Raw genomic sequence first — 17,427 nt, 5'->3', positions numbered from 1 at the left:
GTAATTGCATGAACAATGAATTTTCCATGCTCAGTAAATAAGTCTAATGTATTCATAACCAAGATGTACATCATGTACCCTGAAACAATAAGTAACTCTTTTTCTATTCGTTTTGTTTATTTATCATTGCTTCTTTCTTGATATAGGGGACATCACAAGAGGAAAAATATATCTAAGACGGCTGTGAAAGCTGTAAACCTTAATACTTCTGTTGAGATTGCAAAACACATTATTTTTCGTATAAGTTTATCGAGAGAAAAGGAAGAAACAAAGTAGGATACAAGCGTGATGGTTCAAATAAGTTCCTGCTCGAAATTGATCAACCCAACTGCATAAGTTCGTATTTTGGCCAAATGTCAACATTAGGAACTCCACAAAATGGATGTATGGAAGAAAACGAATATAGATAAAGGAGGTAGGAGAAGAAAGACTGAATATAATCTACCAAGTGAGTCTACGAAGCAGTTGGTGCTGAACAATACTAGTTAGTCCTACATCGTGTAGTCAAGAGCGTGAGTAAGTGGATGTGTGATATAAAAGTTGAAGTGAGTACCACATATAATTCATACCTTTCTCCGCCTTTTCTTGACCTTTTGGCTAAGATCAAGTGTAGTAGATGTTCTTATCAGTTTAATATCATGATATTAAATTACTTTTTTGAGGAAGGAGTAGTTTATCGGTTAAAATGCCGAATCGTAAATCTACTTTCATCATGTTCTCAATCGGAGCACAGAGGACTCCTACTCCATGAGAGTTCGTGGAGTAGGAGCATCTGTGAGGTGCTCTAAGTGGGTACATGAGTGTTGGTTTTTGATTGGGTATTTTCACTACACAAACGTTGGTTTTTGATTGGGTATTTTCACAAAACCACCCCAAAACCCTTGATGAAGAAATCTTCAACATCCCAAGATGGGGCAGTGTGCTATGATATTTTCTTAATGGCATCAAAGGAATCTATAACCGTTTGTGCAACATGCCGAAGAACTCAGTTGTATTATGAATGTATAATTTGATACTCTTTGTAGCTTATACTATTTTACTTTGATAATAACCTAAGGTTTTAAACAAAGGTATGCGACCACGATCTAGATTGTGACATCAGAGTTTTCTATATCTCTGCGACTGTAACTGACCTCGCATCCATTGCATTTGACTACAATAATGAGAAAGAGAAGCTAACACTAATCTGACGAGAGATAATAAAAATGGCAAATGTTAACTTGTGCCCTCAATGGCACATGTTAAGAAACTTATTATAGAAATACACGTATCAAAAGTCGTGCATTCAACTTCTTAAAAGTTTTTTTTTTTGAGGGAACTTCTTCTTAAAAGTTGACATGTTATGTTTTTCAATGCAAAGTTGCTTTTTTTGGGTTGCTTAACATGTGCTCTAAGGACACAAGTTAACATGACCCATGAAAAATATATGAAAATATACTATTTACATCGAGTGTAGTATCTCATGAAAAATACAGTAAAAAAAATGAATTGCTTCAGGGCACTAAATACAAGTAAGAAGGTAAGATTAACGCCTCAAGAAAAAAATACAAGTAAGATTAAGACGACTTGATGTTACAATTGGTTATAGACATTTGCTTTAGAAAATGTATCTTACTTAGTGATGAATACTGAATTGGCTGTATAAGGGATGAGATGAAACAAGAGCTATAGGGGAAATTTGGGCCAAGTGATTCAATGTTGTGGAGCTCAAGGGAATTTTGATTTTATAGAAGTTCTACCATAAAAAAAGAGATGCTAATGTTCTTACAAAATTAAAAGGTGCGATTTTTTTATGGGAAATGTTAACTTATGCCCTCGAGGCACAAGTTAAGAAACCAAAGATAGAAACATTTTGTTGAAAATTGTGCATTCAATATTCTAGAAATTTAAAATCTTATCTTTTCAAGACATAATTTATGATTTAATTCCCTTAGGGCACAAGTTAACACTACTCTTTTTTTATATAGACTAAGAATAAAATTCAAGATATTTATATTAAAAAAGGCTTGATGATTCTATGCTATGCATTTCAACTATAATAATTTATCACTGAACATATTTCACTTTGTTTTGTCATGAAGTTAGGAAAAGAAGAAAATTCTTTAAATATTGGGTTAATTATGTTTTTGGTCCCTACAAAATTGCGACCTTGTAAGTTTAGTCCTTACTTAATTTTAATAGCATTTTTAATCCCTACAAAAAATTTCTGCACTCAATATTAGTCCTTACTCAAACCAAATTTGTTTAATTTATGCTTAAACTCTTAAGTTTTTCAACAATTTTTTACAGGCGTGTTAAAAACGTTATTAAAAGGTCCTCCGAAAAAAATATCGTAAAAATTTGATTTCTCAGTCCATATTTTTGTTACTTATATCTTAAACTTTTGTCGTTTTAAAAAATTCATATTTAATTTATTTCATGTTAAAAAATTATAAATTTTAGTAAATGAACCTTTCATAGTGTTCTAAACTTGTATAAAAAGAATCGTTAAAAAATTTAAGAGTTTAAGGATAATTAAACAAAATTTATTTTAGCAGGGACTAAAATTATAAGTATTTTTTTTTTTGTAGGGATTAAAAATGCTATTAAAATTAAGTAAGGACTAAACTTACAAGGTCGCAATTTTGTAGGGACCAAAAACATAATTAACCCTTAAATATTTTGAGACGGCTTGCATCAAACAATTACAAGAGTATAACAGTACAATTCTTGGATCCCGAAAATTGTTTTGAGAACACCAATGGAAAAGTTCAAAGTATGATATTTGCCGTCTAGGTTAAGTGTTTTTTTTTTTCACTTTTAAATGTATCAAAATTGATTTTAGAAGTGTAAAATTCATTTGGACAGATTTGCATGGATTTCAGTATAATTGATTCCTATTGAAACTAAAATTTGTATCTTTTGATTTTTAAATGTATTGTTTAACTTACTTGTACATATTTGTCAAAAAACTTACTTGTACATATGTGTATTCGAACATAAACTATTTTACATTCAACTTATTTTTAACTAAAATTAGATTTATAAAATTAATTTATTCAAAAATTAATTTTACCAAAGACATAATAAGGATATGACATTAGTTGAGAATATTTAAAAGTTATAAACTTATTTAATGCAATACATATTTTTAACTAAGATCATACTAATTTGTGTCTATGTTAAAGAATCTGCAAAAGGAAATTATGTTTTAAAAGAATAAATATTTAACTTTTGAATAAATAGATTGCACAATTTTTTATATCAAATTTCTTTTTTTATGGATACTTGTTATGATTTCCATTTTAACTAGAAAATAAAATTGAATAACCTTTTGAAATTTTGTTGAATTCATGACTGTTCTCTTGCCAACTTACAGCGAAAATTTTGAAATGGTCTTGCCAAATGGATTTAAATCACTACAAATGGATTTAATTTTGTAGTATTTTCTGTTTACCATGTTACTCTGCTCTCTTGGGTTGTGTTCTTCCTAAGCAGACCCTCGTGCGTGTGGTAATGGCCAATCTAAAGAGACACCAACCCATTCAAGTTTGTAAATTTGCAAACCAAAGTTCTGCACGTGACTGTGCCTTGTTCAATGATCTTACAAGTGAGGACATATGAAGATTTAATAAATACTAAATCGAAGGAATCATGATATGCAGGGTGCAAGGAGATTAAAAGATATATATACCTACCTCGTACTTGAAACAAATATCTTATGGAAAAAAAAAAGTGAATTACTATGTTATATTTAATGGTTAACTTCCTAGATCCAACACTTATGAAGCTATGAGATTGAGGGTCGAGGTTTTTAGAGTAGGACATGACAACTAAAAGCCGCTATAAAGAAAACGATCAAACATGAAAAAAAACATGCTTTCACAATCAATAAGTTTTTATATCATTTATGTCGGACCATATTTACCTTCCTAATACCAGAGATTATAAATCTTTTACAAATAGTTCAAAGGGTTAATTATGTTTTTAGTCCCTATAAAATAGCGACCTTGTAAGTTTAGTCCCTACTTAATTTTAATAGCATTTTTAGTCCCTATAAAAAAAAATTTACTTATAATTTTAGTCCCTGTTAAAACAAAGTTTGATTAATTATCCTTAAACTCTTAAATTTTTGAACGATTTTTTTGAGACAAGATTAGAACACTATGAAAGGTTCGTTTACTAAAATTTAGAATTTTCTGACATGAAATGAATTAAATATGAATTTTTTAAAACGACAAAAGTTAAAGATAAAAAGTAATAAAATCTGGATGTAGAAATCAAATTTTGCAATAATTTTTTGCGGACGAACTTTTAGTAATGTTCTAAACATGTCTGCAAAAAATTGTTCAAAAATTTAAGAGTTTAAGCATAAATTAAACAAATTTGAATTGAGTAGGGACTAATACTCAGTGTAGAAAAACAAAATTAGGGACTAAAAATGCTATTAAAATTAAGTAGGGACTAAACTTACAAGGTCGCTATTTTATAGGGACTAGAAACATAATTAACCCTAGTTCAAATGATATGTATAACTAACAATTTTTGTTTTTTAAACATTTTTTTTTTGAAACAGCAAATTTTATTAAACGACCAGATCTCTGTTCAAGAAGAACAAAGATTGGTGAAACTGAGCAAACAAACAAAAGGCGCCGTATATAGGCGGAACACCCGAAATAAACACCTTAAAAAACACCCCTAAGGACAACACCCGCCTAAATAGAACTAATAATATCTTTTTCAATTTAATGTAATACAACTAATAATATCTTTTGATGAAACAAACAATAATTTTAAGGGGGCTTCTATGGTGTAGTCAAGAAAATAACTTTTTTGAAAAAGTCATTTTGTATAGCATAGTTATTGATGTCATGTTAGCTAGTGTCTTTGTGATGGACCACTGTAAGACTAAATTTTACTTTATTATAAATAAGTCCTTGTATAAAATATTAATTACTTTTGATTTATTAACTTATTTTATTTTAAATAAAATTATTTTTTGTTATTCATCTGTTCATTTTGTTCGTTATTTCTTCTTCATCCGCAAATTATTCATTTTTCTTCATCTTCATCCCAAAATCGAAAACATATTCATCACTGACAAAAATCATTCAAAACCCAATCAAAATCGAAACGCAAAATTGTAGATTTGTAATCAACAGGATGCAAGGCTGCACCCACACAATAACAATCACACAATTTTGGCACGACATCAATTTTAAAATAATTGCTTATATGAGAAACACATACAAACCAACCCTCTGTAGTTACACAATATCACGACAAAATTAGGAACAATTAATCTGTCATTGTATTGTCCATATGCTCGTACTGTGTTTTAGAAGTGTTTCCACAAGCTCAACAAAGTCTGGAATCGGTATGATAAGCGAACCCTAAAGAAGATGAAGATGAACAAGTTTTTCAGATTTAGTTTTAATTTTACAATTTAATTTTGATGTTTTGATGCATAAGTTTTACTAAGGAATTTTGGAGAGAAAGGGAGGAAGAAATCTGAAATTTTGATGAAGCTACCGAGGAATTTGTGTGATGGGGAAGATGGAATGAATTGGTCGTATCCAATTTTTCTTTTTTTTTTTGGTGTACTTGTATCCAATTTAGATGCATAAGTTTTAAGAATAAAAAAAAATAACAAAAATGTTTAATTTTAATTTAATCGATGACACAATTGCAATAAATAAAAAAAATAGTGGTACACCGTATGAGTAAATGTACAATACACAATATAATTTGATGTGACATGCATTAAATACACAAATGCATTATGATTGGTCATTCTAACGACTTCACCAAAAAAGTTATTCTAACAACTTCACGATAGAATTTTCCTAATTTTAAACATTTGATATGTATAAATCATTTTCATACCATTTGTATATAGTTCAAATGATATGTATAACTAACAAGATTTATGTAGTGTAGCTAGCTTGTTGGTCTCACTCTTGTGTAATTTTCTACCAAAACGTTTATAGTTTATATAATATATTCCTAGTTTCTTAGATTAAAAGATGGCTTAATAGCACTTTTGGCCCCTTATGTTTGCAAAAATTGCGATTAAGGCCCCCTATCTTTGAAAACTACAAAACCGCCCCTTATGTTTTGTTTTCGTTGCAGTTTTGGCCCCCATGGTCATTTTTGACCTGGTCCACGCTGACATGGCACCCACATCATTTATGTGAGGGGCCAAAATCGCAACTTTTGCAAACATAGGGGGCCAAAAGTGCTATTAAGCCTATTTTTTATTGTTTTCAATTCATTTTCTTTTTTTTTTCCATTTTTTTTGTTTTGAAAAAATTTAAAAAAAAAGAGGGAAAATTAATAAAAATTGAAAATAATGAAAAAAAACTAAAAAAATTTGAAAAATTAATAAGAACGAAAACAAAAATCTAGAAAAAAAAAATTTCCCATAATATGTGTGTATATACATACCACATCATTAAATTATTTTAATAATAAAAAAACATTAAAAACTGAAAATATTTTAAAAATAACAAAAAATCAGATTATTTTTTTAAAAAAATAAAAGATTGATTTTTTTAAATTTTAAAAATAACAAAAAATCAGATTATTTTTTTAGAAAAATAAAAGAAAAAAGCAGAAAAGACATTTAGATTTTTTTCGAAATTTAAAAAATTAGAAAAAAGTTCGGATTTTTTTCGAAATTTAGAAGATATTTAAAAATACTGGAATTTAATTTTCAAAATAAATAAAATGTTTAGATTTTTTTGCGAAATAAAAAAACTGGAAAATATTTAAAATTTTAAAAATTTGGATATATATTTTTTTTAAAATCCAATTACAATCGAAAAATTAAATTTTAAAAATCATATAATCTCAAGAAAAAAATTGATTTTAGTTTAATTAAAAATTTAGGAAAAAAATCTGAGAAGCTCGAATTACATAGGAATATTTTTGTAAAAAGAATTACTAATGCGTGTAAAATTTTAAAAAGTGTCTTATTTAAGAGACATTAAAATTTAAAAAGTGAGTACCTCAAGTTGCTCTTCCAATCTCTTTTGAACTAAAATTGATTTTTTTTTCTTCAGATTATATGATTTTCAAAATTTAATTTTCATATTGTAATTGGATTTTAAAAAATATATATCCAGATTTTTAAAATTTTAAATATTCAGTTTTTTATTTCGCAAGAAAATCTAAATTTTTTATTTTGAAAATTAAATTCCATTATTTTTAAATATCTTCTAAATTTCGAAAAAAAATCCGAACTTTTTCTAATTTTTTAAATTTTGAAAAAAATTATCTGATTTTTTCTTTTATTTTTCGAAAAAAATAATCTGATTTTTTGTTATTTTTAAAATTTAACAAAAATCAATCTTTTATTTTTAAAAAAAAATATTCTGATTTTTTGTTATTTTTAAAAGATTTTCAGTTTTTAATGTTTTTTATTATTAAAATGATTTAATGATGTGGTATGTATATACACACATGTCATGCGAATTTTTTTTTTTTTCAGATTTTTGTTTTCATTCTTATTAATTTTTCCAATTTTTTAAAAAATTTTCAGTATTTTTTTCATTATTTTCAATTTTTATTAATTTTCCCTCTTTTTTTAACTTTTTCAAAACAAAAAAAAATGGAAAAAAAAGAAAATGAATTAAAAAAATAAAAAATAGGCTTAATATTACTTTTGGCCCCCTATGTTTGCCAAAGTTGCAATTTTGGCCCCTCACATAAGTGATGTGGGTGCCATGTCAGCGTGGACCAGGTCAAAAATGACCATGGGGCCAAAACTGCAACGAAAACGAAACATAAGGGACGGTTTTGTAGTTTTCAAAGATAGGGGGCCTTAATCGCAATTTTTGCAAACATAAGGGGTCAAAAGTGTTATTAAGCCTTAAAAGATAGCATACCTCGTACTTGAGACAAATATCCTATGCAAAAAAAAAAAAAAACATATGATAGTATAAGAATTGAATCCATACATAGTTTTCATTCACTTTCGACTCATTCTGCAATATGATGGATCCATCACTCTCTATATCACAAAAACAGCACCCTCTCCCTTTCCCTGACTCAGTGCCTTCCTCTCCTCCTCGTCATTATCATAATGACACAGCTGATCTCCTCCTCCTCCCTCACGTGCCTGGCTCCAAACTCCGCCTCATGTGCAGCTACGGCGGCCACATCATGCCACGTGACAACTCTCTCTACTACGTCGGTGGCGACACTCGTATCGTTGCCGTTGACCGTCAATCTTCCTTAACACACCTCTTTTCTCACCTCTCTCGCACTCTCCTTCATGGAAGAAGACCTTTCACTCTCAAGTATCATCTTCCCAATGAAGACCTTGACAACCTCATCACTGTTTCCACTGATGAAGACCTCCAGAATATGATAGATGAGTATGATCGTTTGTCTTCAAACCCTTCCCCTTCACGTTCTCGTCTCAGATTGTTCTTGTTCTTCTCAAAACCAGATACTGTTGTTTCTATGGGTAATGATCACTTTGATAATCATGCGTGGTTTGTGGAAGCTCTCAACAACTCAGGGATTCTGTCTCGTGTTGTTTCTGATTCTGCAGCTGCTGTTGATAACTGCCTCCTCAACCTCGATGATTATGATATTAGTGCTTCAAGTAATGACGAAAATACTAATAATAATGCTATCAAGGAGCATTTGATTGATGTTGATCATTATTCAGTGCCCGTGGAGGAGGAGGAGAACATGTTTAATTATTCAATTGCTAATCTTTCTGAAATACGAGTTCGTGTTGATCATGACGATGATGGTAACGGGGCGAAGCAAGAGCAGAGGCTTAGGATGGAGCAACAGCATGATAACAACTTTGATGATGTGAAGCAAAATGATCCTTTTCTTGAATCTTCGTATTGTCATGATGCCCATGCTGGTTATGATTTCAATAGGGTTGTGTCCGATGATCGGAAGCCTCCTTTGCCGTTGCTCATTGTTCAACCAAGGACCACGTCCGGAGCTGGCCTTGGCTTGCCTTCTCCAGATTCACTAGCAAGGTAATATATTCAACTATCATCAATCTATTCTATATGCAAATTTTTCTTTGTTTAGTTTAATTTTGTAAGGTAGTGTCATATAAAGTTTATTCAAGTAGTTTCTTGGAAGTATATATGTCCACCACATGTTGATGTTATTTGATGATTATGATTTTCTGTTTATGTGAAAAGTGATAGCAGTATTGCATCTGCATGTGTGGACAACAAAGATACAACTTTGCCAAATAATATCAAAAGTGAAATATTTGATCAAAATGAACAAGGGGAATTACAAGCAAAGGATCCTGATTACACCCCACCCCAACAACAATTGAATCAAAACCAGCAACCTCCAACATATCAACAACATCAATTTGTCTATATTCATCGTCCTATAGGTACAGGTCAAGTTCCAATGTCATCCTACTACCCAGTTTATGCCCCACCATCGCAATCACACCAACAACTTCATCAGTATCCTGTTTATGTAATGCCAATTGGACATGGATCTACTCAACCATACAACATGGCTTTACAATCCAATTTATCTGACACAAATGTGGTAGCTTCAACTAGATCACTAATACCACAAAGTGTTGTACCTGAGGTGAATCCAAGTGTTTATAAAACTCCTATGGCATCAAATCCATCTTTTATTCAAGTTCCTTCTAATCAATATCAGCAGCAATACGTGAGTTTGCCTCAAAATATTCATCATCCACCACGGACTATTTATGGTTATGAATATGGCGGAGCTACACAAGAACAAGTATACTACACACAACAACAACCTGCAAATGCAAATGCACCTCCTCAGTACCAATCCATAACACCAGCACCTGCTGCAGCAGCACTGTTAGACGTTTCAAAACAATTTCCTATAGACAACAACATCCAGCAACAGAACAGAACTTCACAGCAAGTATAATTCGATTCGTAGAACAGTGTGTCACACGATTCCTGTTCATTCTTTAGTGATTAATTATATATGAGATTGAGATCTTCCTTCTGAAAAACTAAGGCCTCTGACTGTTATCTATATGAATGTGAATCTAATGTAAGATCATATATTTCAGTCTAGTTCCTGTCATGCTATTATCTAAGACAATATTCCAGTTCAATAAGGCAAAGCTACTGCCATTAGTTTTTATCTATTATATTATATACCAGTATGTACAAGTTCTATTAGCACGTGAACGTGTGGTTCGAGTAAATTAATGAAAATAAATAGGTCCAAAACTTTAATTTCGTGACTCATCAATTTATGTCATCATTCAAGAGCATTGCATTTGATTCCACTTGATGGTTGTCAGATTGATGTCCAACCAAACTAGTACTGTGATTTATATGTTGCGAACTATTTCATCACTTTAAAATTACGTTTAATAAGTGGAAATTGCAATAGAACATAATCAACATGACATAGATTGGGCACTGTGTGCTCTGATATTTTCTAAATGGCATCAAAGGAATCTATAACTGTTCGTGCAACATGCCGAAGAACTCAGCTGTATTATGAATGTATAATCTGATACTCTTTATAGCTTATACAATTTTACTTTGATAATAATTATAGGTTATAAACAAAGGTATGCGACCACCATCTAGATTGTGACATCAGAGTTTTCAATATCTCTGCGACAATAACTGACCTCACATCCATTGCATTTGACCACGATTCTCTACGGTATACGGTATCAAGGATTTCACTGCAGCCAGTATTTTTAAAAAGTTGAATACATTATATTGTGCCTATACAAAAATTGTCAAAGTGAGACAAATGACACAATGTATATATACTGAGTACATACAAAAGTCTCTCAGACTCCAGCGCACAGTTTTTACTTTCACTTTGGAACCTTAAATTTCCACATGCATATGTCTGTACTCTCATATGAAAACTAAGTATCAAGTAGAGCCTTTTTATATAAATATACATCAGATTATTAAAATGAAAAACGCATGAATTAAAAATTGTCATATATATAAAATTAATGAAAATCAAACATTTGCATGTGTAAAAGAGAAGAATAGGACAGCAAATTAGAGTTGCATATTTTCCCAGGTCATAATGGTAGGCAAAAATTTGATACTGATATGCACAATTCTGATAATGGTAAGCAAATACATTGATGATGTTAGAGAATTTCATAAGATCCAATTAGAATAAATAAAGTTAACTAGAGTAGAACCTATGGGGAGATGATTGAGAGATTGTTATCTGCATCACAAGACGAGTACATGCATTTGTTGGAGTCAGACTTAATGCTTCTGTTGAGATTGCAAAACACATTCTTTCTCTCATAAGAAACTTTATAAGGTTTTTCTGATCAACCAAAAATGAATTTTCAAATAAATTCCTGCTAATAAATTGATCAACCAAAACTGTATATAGTATTATTTTGCCGGAATGTGAACATTAAAAAGAAATAAAAAAAAAAAAAAAAACTCCACAAAATAAGAGTTGAATGTAGTGCAACTAACTACTACATCAGAGATTGAATTCTGAAGAGTATGTTGGCATATAATTCTAAGAGACACACAACAGTGGGACTCAAAAGAAATGAACGAACACAGTTGAAAGATGTAAATATGTAATAGCAATAGCGCCCATCAACAAAAGCATCGAGGAGTTAAGAGTTCAACAAGTGAAATAGTCCCACATCAAGGAGTTAAGAGAGAAAGTGAGTGAATGTGTGATATAAAAGCAGAAGCGAGTGCCACATACAATTCATACCTTTCTCGGCCTTTTGGCTAAGATCAAGTGTAGTATCTGTTCTTATCAGTTTAATATCTGATATGTGAACCAATGGTTCACACGATATTAAATTACTTTTTTGAGGGGGAGAAGCCATCATAATAGCTTGCTATTGGGTTTCTCGAGTGTCGTCTATGTGTTGCACTATTGCATAGGCTGGCGCACCCCACCAATCCTAGTTCAATTTTTTTTTTTAAAATTTCGTTTCTAAGATTCCTTGCTATTGATACCCCCCAGTGTTATTTTCATTTATGTCTTATAATTGCTGTTTTATTTTTTTAAAGCATGTCTTATAATTGCTCTTAAATCACTTAAATTCACAAACTTTTCTTCTAAGTCACAAAAAAATATTTACATATCGTATTCTATAGTCTCAGCAGGTATTCTAATTTCAATTCATAATTTTAGCATTATGCTTGTTTTGAGTGGGGACCCTATGAAGTGTGACTGATTTGTTAAAAGACAAAAATATCCTTGTTTTAAAAGTTGAATTATTTATTTGTTTGTAATTTAGATATGTTATTTTAGATATTAATCACTAAATTAATTTGATTATTATTTTAGCAATGAAGTAATTATATTATACCAATTTGAGTTTTTTTTTCCTCTCAAGATAGACTAGTTAGAGTAAAATATTCACACGTTAATTTTTTCTATAGAGTATGTTATTATTACTAGCGAAAAGACGGGCACTCACGTGCCCGTCTTTCCGCTCTTTTTATTTCGCTAAAGTTTTTAAAATTATGAACGATGTTTTTTTTTAATAAAATTTTGATTTTGATTAAAACTAAAAAAAATATAAATGTTTGTTGCTTTCAAATTATAAAAAATCAAATCAACCATGATTATATATTTCAACGACACCGACAATATAACAAAAAAAATATAATAATTTTTTTTTTGAATGACACCAACAACAATTTTATTATAGAAAAAGTTGTTTAAGGGTATAATTGGAATGATGAAAAGGTAAGTATAAATATACTCATCTAGTTTGTTACACTTTTTAAATGATAAAGGAAAAAAATAAAAAATAAAATATATTCATATTGTTTTTTGTTACATTTGTTTTAATATTTAAATTTATTCTTATCTATTTGTTACATGTGTTATTCACTTATTTGTATTGAAAATTAAGGGTATTTTTGGAAAGAAAAATCAAACCCAAAAATGCTGAGAGGAGTAGTTTTCTTTATATATAGTATAGATTATTATTACCATTACCTTATAATTTATATCATACATATCCACTTCGGCTTATTTGTGTTATTAGTTACGTTTTTCTATTACTTTTCAAAACATTATTAGCTATAATTCATAGTATTCATTATTAGCTTAAATTTTAGTTGTTATAAATGTTTTTATTTTTTAGTTTTTGAGTATATTTATTTTATTTTAGTTTTTGAGTAGATTTACATAGTATAATTCATTTTTAGAGTAAAATGTTTGTATGATGTTTATGTTATAGTTTAAAGTTTATTGGTTATATTTTAATTTGGTGTTTTAAATTAATTTTTTATTTTAGTTTTTAATTAGATTTACATGTTATAAATAATTTTTAGATTAGATGTTAGTTGATTAATTTTGTTAAAATGTTTGCATGATGATTATGTTATAATTTAAAAATTTTAGGGTTATTTTTGAATTTGGTGTTTTATATTTTTAATTTTATTTTAGTAAGACTATATGATTTATTTTAAAAGTAAATATAATTTGAATAATTTTGCTATATTTTACGTTAATTTTTTTTTTTAGACAATTACATTTTAGGGTTATTTTTATGATTTTTAGAGTCTATGTATAATTTGCAATGTTTGAACGAGTTTTTCATTGATTCTTTTAAATTTCTATGTGTGTAGATTTGAAACAATGGCCGGATGGATCGACGTTCATGCAACATTCAACGGCGGAGAAACTCATAGGTTGAAGGTTCGGTGCCTTGATGTAGCGTTAAGAGGTCTCAAGGATCAACTGAATGAATTCTACCAAGGAGTCAACCCTAGAGACACAAGGAGGGTGCAAAATATTCTGTATAAACGTCCAAAGCTCGACGAGGGGAGCGTATCATTCACTTGGGTGGAGTTAAAGAACGACGAAAACGTGACGAGCATGTTTTGGGAGCACACCAAGTTCCAGTGGATCGATATGCGGGTGACGTTGCTGAGATCAATTAAAGATATCATCAACAGCTTGATTCCGCCAGAAGATCGTCATTAGTTAGGGTAAGGTGCATTCAAACTACAACATTTGTCTCACCTCTGAAATGGGGTAATTCAAACTTGCCAAACAGCGAGGACTCAAGCATTTCGCTCGCTATTCATGTTTTTCCTTTGAAAAGATTAAATTCTTGTTAGGCTGGTTTAGATGAAGGTATTAGGTGTCAAGGAATGGACCTCATTTCGGTGGCACTTGAATACCTTCATCTAAATCAAGCCTGACAAAAATTTATTCTTTTCAAAGGAAAGCATGAATAGCGAGCGAAATGCTTGAGTCCTCGCCGTTTGGCAAGTTTGAATTTACCCCATTTCAGAGGTAAGACAGTTGTTGTAGTTGGAATGCCCCATTTATGTAATGTAACGAAACCTGTATCGCAATATTTATTCGAACGAATTCATGCTATTGTAATATTTATTCGAATTCACGCTATCGCAATATTTATTCGAATTCACTCTATCGCAATATTTTAAATAACATAAAATAATTTTTAAAGAATTCCTAATAATATTCTAAACAAAATAAAACAAAAAAAAATTTAAAAAAAAAGAATCGGCAGTAAAGTGCCGAGGAATACCTCGGCATTTAAGTACCGAGGAAAACCTCGGCAGTTTACTACCGCCGGTTTCATAGTTTCCTCGGCAGTTAACTGCCGAGTCGTTCTGAAGCCAGAAATTGGCAGAACCTGTTGAAGGCAGAATTACATGTGTTTTTACACATTGTAAACACATTGTTTGGATGCCAAAGCTAGTCAAAGAAAATAAATTTGGCTCAATTTAAGTGGCGCAACTGTGTTTAAATGGCAAAATAAATTTGGCTCAATTTAACAAACACTAATTAAACGAACAAACTAATGAACCAAATCATCAAAATGTCATAAACAAAAAAGAACATAATGTCATCAAAATACAAACATAATGTCATCAAAATACATACATAATGTCATGAAAATCCGAAATGTAAACAACAAGTCCTAATCCTACTGCTGGTCCTGGTCCTGCTGGTGCCTCCTCCTCGGTCTCTGGGCTCTCCTCCTGGTAATGATCGGCGCGATCTGCTGCCTAACATCCTGCAAGGCCGCATACAACTACTGAGGGGTCATGCTCATCACCTCCTGACCCAAAAACTCATCAGCATGGGCAACAGCGCCGCTAACCATGTCATAGGTGTCGGGGGAGCTTCTCGCCTCGTACCGCTCCCACTGCTCTGCAACGATCTGCTCCTCGTTTGGAGGCCTCGGAACATCTCCCGGAAGAAGTGGCAAAATCTGAGGGTGAGACATAAGCGTGTACCATCGTACATAGCCCTCTGCCATACGCCATGGCTGCTCTCCTGCCTGCTCACCCCAATCAGCCTCCTTAAGTGTGTGAGTGCGGAAGTCCGAGAAGGCCTGCACAATCTCAGTCGGTGTCAGCGCTGGAACATCCGTCGGAGGTCTAGGTACCGACTGGACGTATCCGTACTGCCTCAATACCCTCTCCGGCAGGTGACGGTACACCCTACGGTCGTCGCACATGATCCAGCCAGAATATCAAAATACCTCCTCGAAAGGCTGGAACTCCCTGTGCCCTTCGTACGGCCTCCAGCATACGTCATCAAACGTAATGCGATCAAGCAATGACCGATACGTGGCCCCCTCTCCATGACCCTTCTGAAGAGTCCACCTCGCCGCAACCGGTAAATTTTCAATGTAGTCCGGGTTTGGATCAACAGTGTAAAACTTAGGGAAGTGCGACAAAAACCATGCCTGCATAAACCATACAAATCACATATAAATAAATTAAAGTTAACTAAAAAAATAAAATTTACAATTAACAAAAAAAATATAACAAAATATAACAAAATAATAATAGTTAACAAAAAAAAAATTAAAGTTAACGAAAAAATATAACAAAATATAACAAAATAATAATAGTTAACAAAAAAAATTAAATTTAAATTTAATTTTTACTTACAGTGAGCAGTGTCACGCTTCCCCCAAGCTGCCTGTCTCTGGGCAAACAAGCCTGAGCTAACTCATCGTACAGGTATGCAAGTGCCATCCCTCCCCATGAATAAGCACGCATCCCCGCGTAGCCGTCCGCCATAGTCGTCAAATAAATCAACTGGATGCGCTTGTTGCTTCTATCCCCAAACAACAGGCATCCAACCAAGTATAGAAGGTAGGACTTCACACAATAAGTCCTAACCCTCTCCAACTCCTCCAGCTCCTCTGGATCCTGTGTATCCGCCAAAAGGTTGGCTCTACCAAGGTGCGTCGTATAAAACTCCCTCAGCTTAGGATAACTAATGTATCCACCATACTCAGTATTGCAGATTTTCTCTGCCTGCGACCTCGACGCACCCAAGTGAGTCATCAGTAGTGCCTCTCCCTCATGTCTCAGCATCTTCTTCCGGTGGCCCAACATCCGCCCTTCAATCGGGACATGCATAAGACATGCGACATCATCCAAAGTCACAGTCATCTCCCCCATAGGCATGTGAAAAGTGCTGGTCTCGGAATGCCACCTCTCGCATAGAGTCATCAGCAAAGCGTGAGGCACAGTGGCGTAGCCCAAGTATACCAAATCATGTAACCCACTCTGCATAAGCGGATCCCAAAACCATCTCTGATTGGGGTTTGGACGTCCGAGACTTAAAATCTTGGGGCCATGATTAATTGGTTTTACAAAACGCTTCTTGCGGCACTGCAAAAATAGAAAAATAAACATAGTTTAAACAATGTAAACATTTAACTAATAAATATTAAACTTAACAAATGCTAAAATAAAAATAAAGAAAACATATAAAGAAAATCACATATAAAGAAAACATATAAATAAAACATATAAAGAAAACATATAAATAAAACAATTTAAAGAAAATCACATATAAATAAAACATATAAATAAAACATATTTAAAGAAAGTCACATATAAAGAAAACATATAAATAAAACAATTTAAAGAAAATCACATATAAATAAAACATATAAATAAAACATATCAATAAAACATATAAATAAAACATATAATCTAAACATATAAATAAAACAATTTAAATCAAGAAAGGAAAAATAAAGAAAATAATTAAACATAAAGAAAGGAATTAAAAAAAACATATATAAAAGTTAACTAAAAGAAAGAACACATAATTGTTTTTACTTACGTCATCCATATAAAAAAACACATATAAAAAAACACATATAAAAAACACGTAATTAAACATAAAGAAAGAACATTTTAAAAAAAAATACTTACGTCATCCTTATTATACCAAAGCGGCAATGCCACATGACTGGCATAAGAGTGAAGCAAAGATATGTCATGCGGTCCTCCAGGAAAGGGAGCGTCCGTAGGCAACACCTCCGGGGCAGCCGCTGCTGCAATGTCATCCTCGTCTGGCTCCTCTGGCATATGCGGCTGCTCTAGCATATACTGCTCGTCGTACCCACCGTCGGTCACATCATGGTGATCCTGATAATTCAGGTACTCCACCGCCTGGGTCGGG

At 31.8% G+C, this 17,427-nt stretch overlaps 2 protein-coding genes, 1 non-coding gene and 1 pseudogene across 4 annotated transcripts; 3 read left to right on the top strand and 1 right to left on the bottom strand.

Annotated features, from left to right (window-relative positions):
• Positions 1-577: 577 nt before the first annotated feature.
• Positions 578-745, top strand: LOC146934749 (U2 spliceosomal RNA; annotated as a pseudogene).
• Positions 746-7,662: 6,917 nt separating this feature from the next.
• On the top strand, positions 7,663-9,894 carry LOC146934748 (uncharacterized). Of its 2 annotated transcripts, none has more exons than XM_085708446.1 (2): positions 7,663-8,843; positions 9,225-9,894. In XM_085708446.1, exons 1-2 carry the CDS (start codon positions 7,975-7,977, stop codon positions 9,892-9,894), a joined length of 1,539 nt encoding a protein of 512 aa, XP_085564572.1. In that variant the 5' UTR covers positions 7,663-7,974. The 2 variants fall into 2 exon arrangements, with proteins under 2 accessions (XP_085564572.1, XP_085564571.1); XM_085708445.1 differs by having other exon boundaries at positions 7,663-8,987; positions 9,159-9,894.
• A 1,805-nt stretch (positions 9,895-11,699) lies between these two features.
• LOC146934747 (U2 spliceosomal RNA) lies at positions 11,700-11,894 on the top strand. The gene has a single exon (XR_015009013.1). It is a non-coding gene; the product is annotated as a U2 spliceosomal RNA (small nuclear RNA).
• Positions 11,895-15,025: 3,131 nt separating this feature from the next.
• LOC146934746 (uncharacterized) lies at positions 15,026-15,454 on the bottom strand. Its single transcript, XM_085707939.1, has one exon. It carries the CDS (start codon positions 15,452-15,454, stop codon positions 15,026-15,028), a length of 429 nt encoding a protein of 142 aa, XP_085564065.1.
• Between the last annotated feature and the right edge of the window lie 1,973 nt (positions 15,455-17,427).

This window comes from Medicago sativa, chromosome 4 (genome assembly GCF_051527215.1).
Source record: "Medicago sativa cultivar Bolivia chromosome 4, Bolivia_mono, whole genome shotgun sequence".
NCBI classification, from domain to species: domain Eukaryota; kingdom Viridiplantae; phylum Streptophyta; class Magnoliopsida; order Fabales; family Fabaceae; genus Medicago; species Medicago sativa.
Note: the sequence above shows the minus strand (reverse complement) of the source record. Positions and strands in the feature narration are given on the sequence as shown.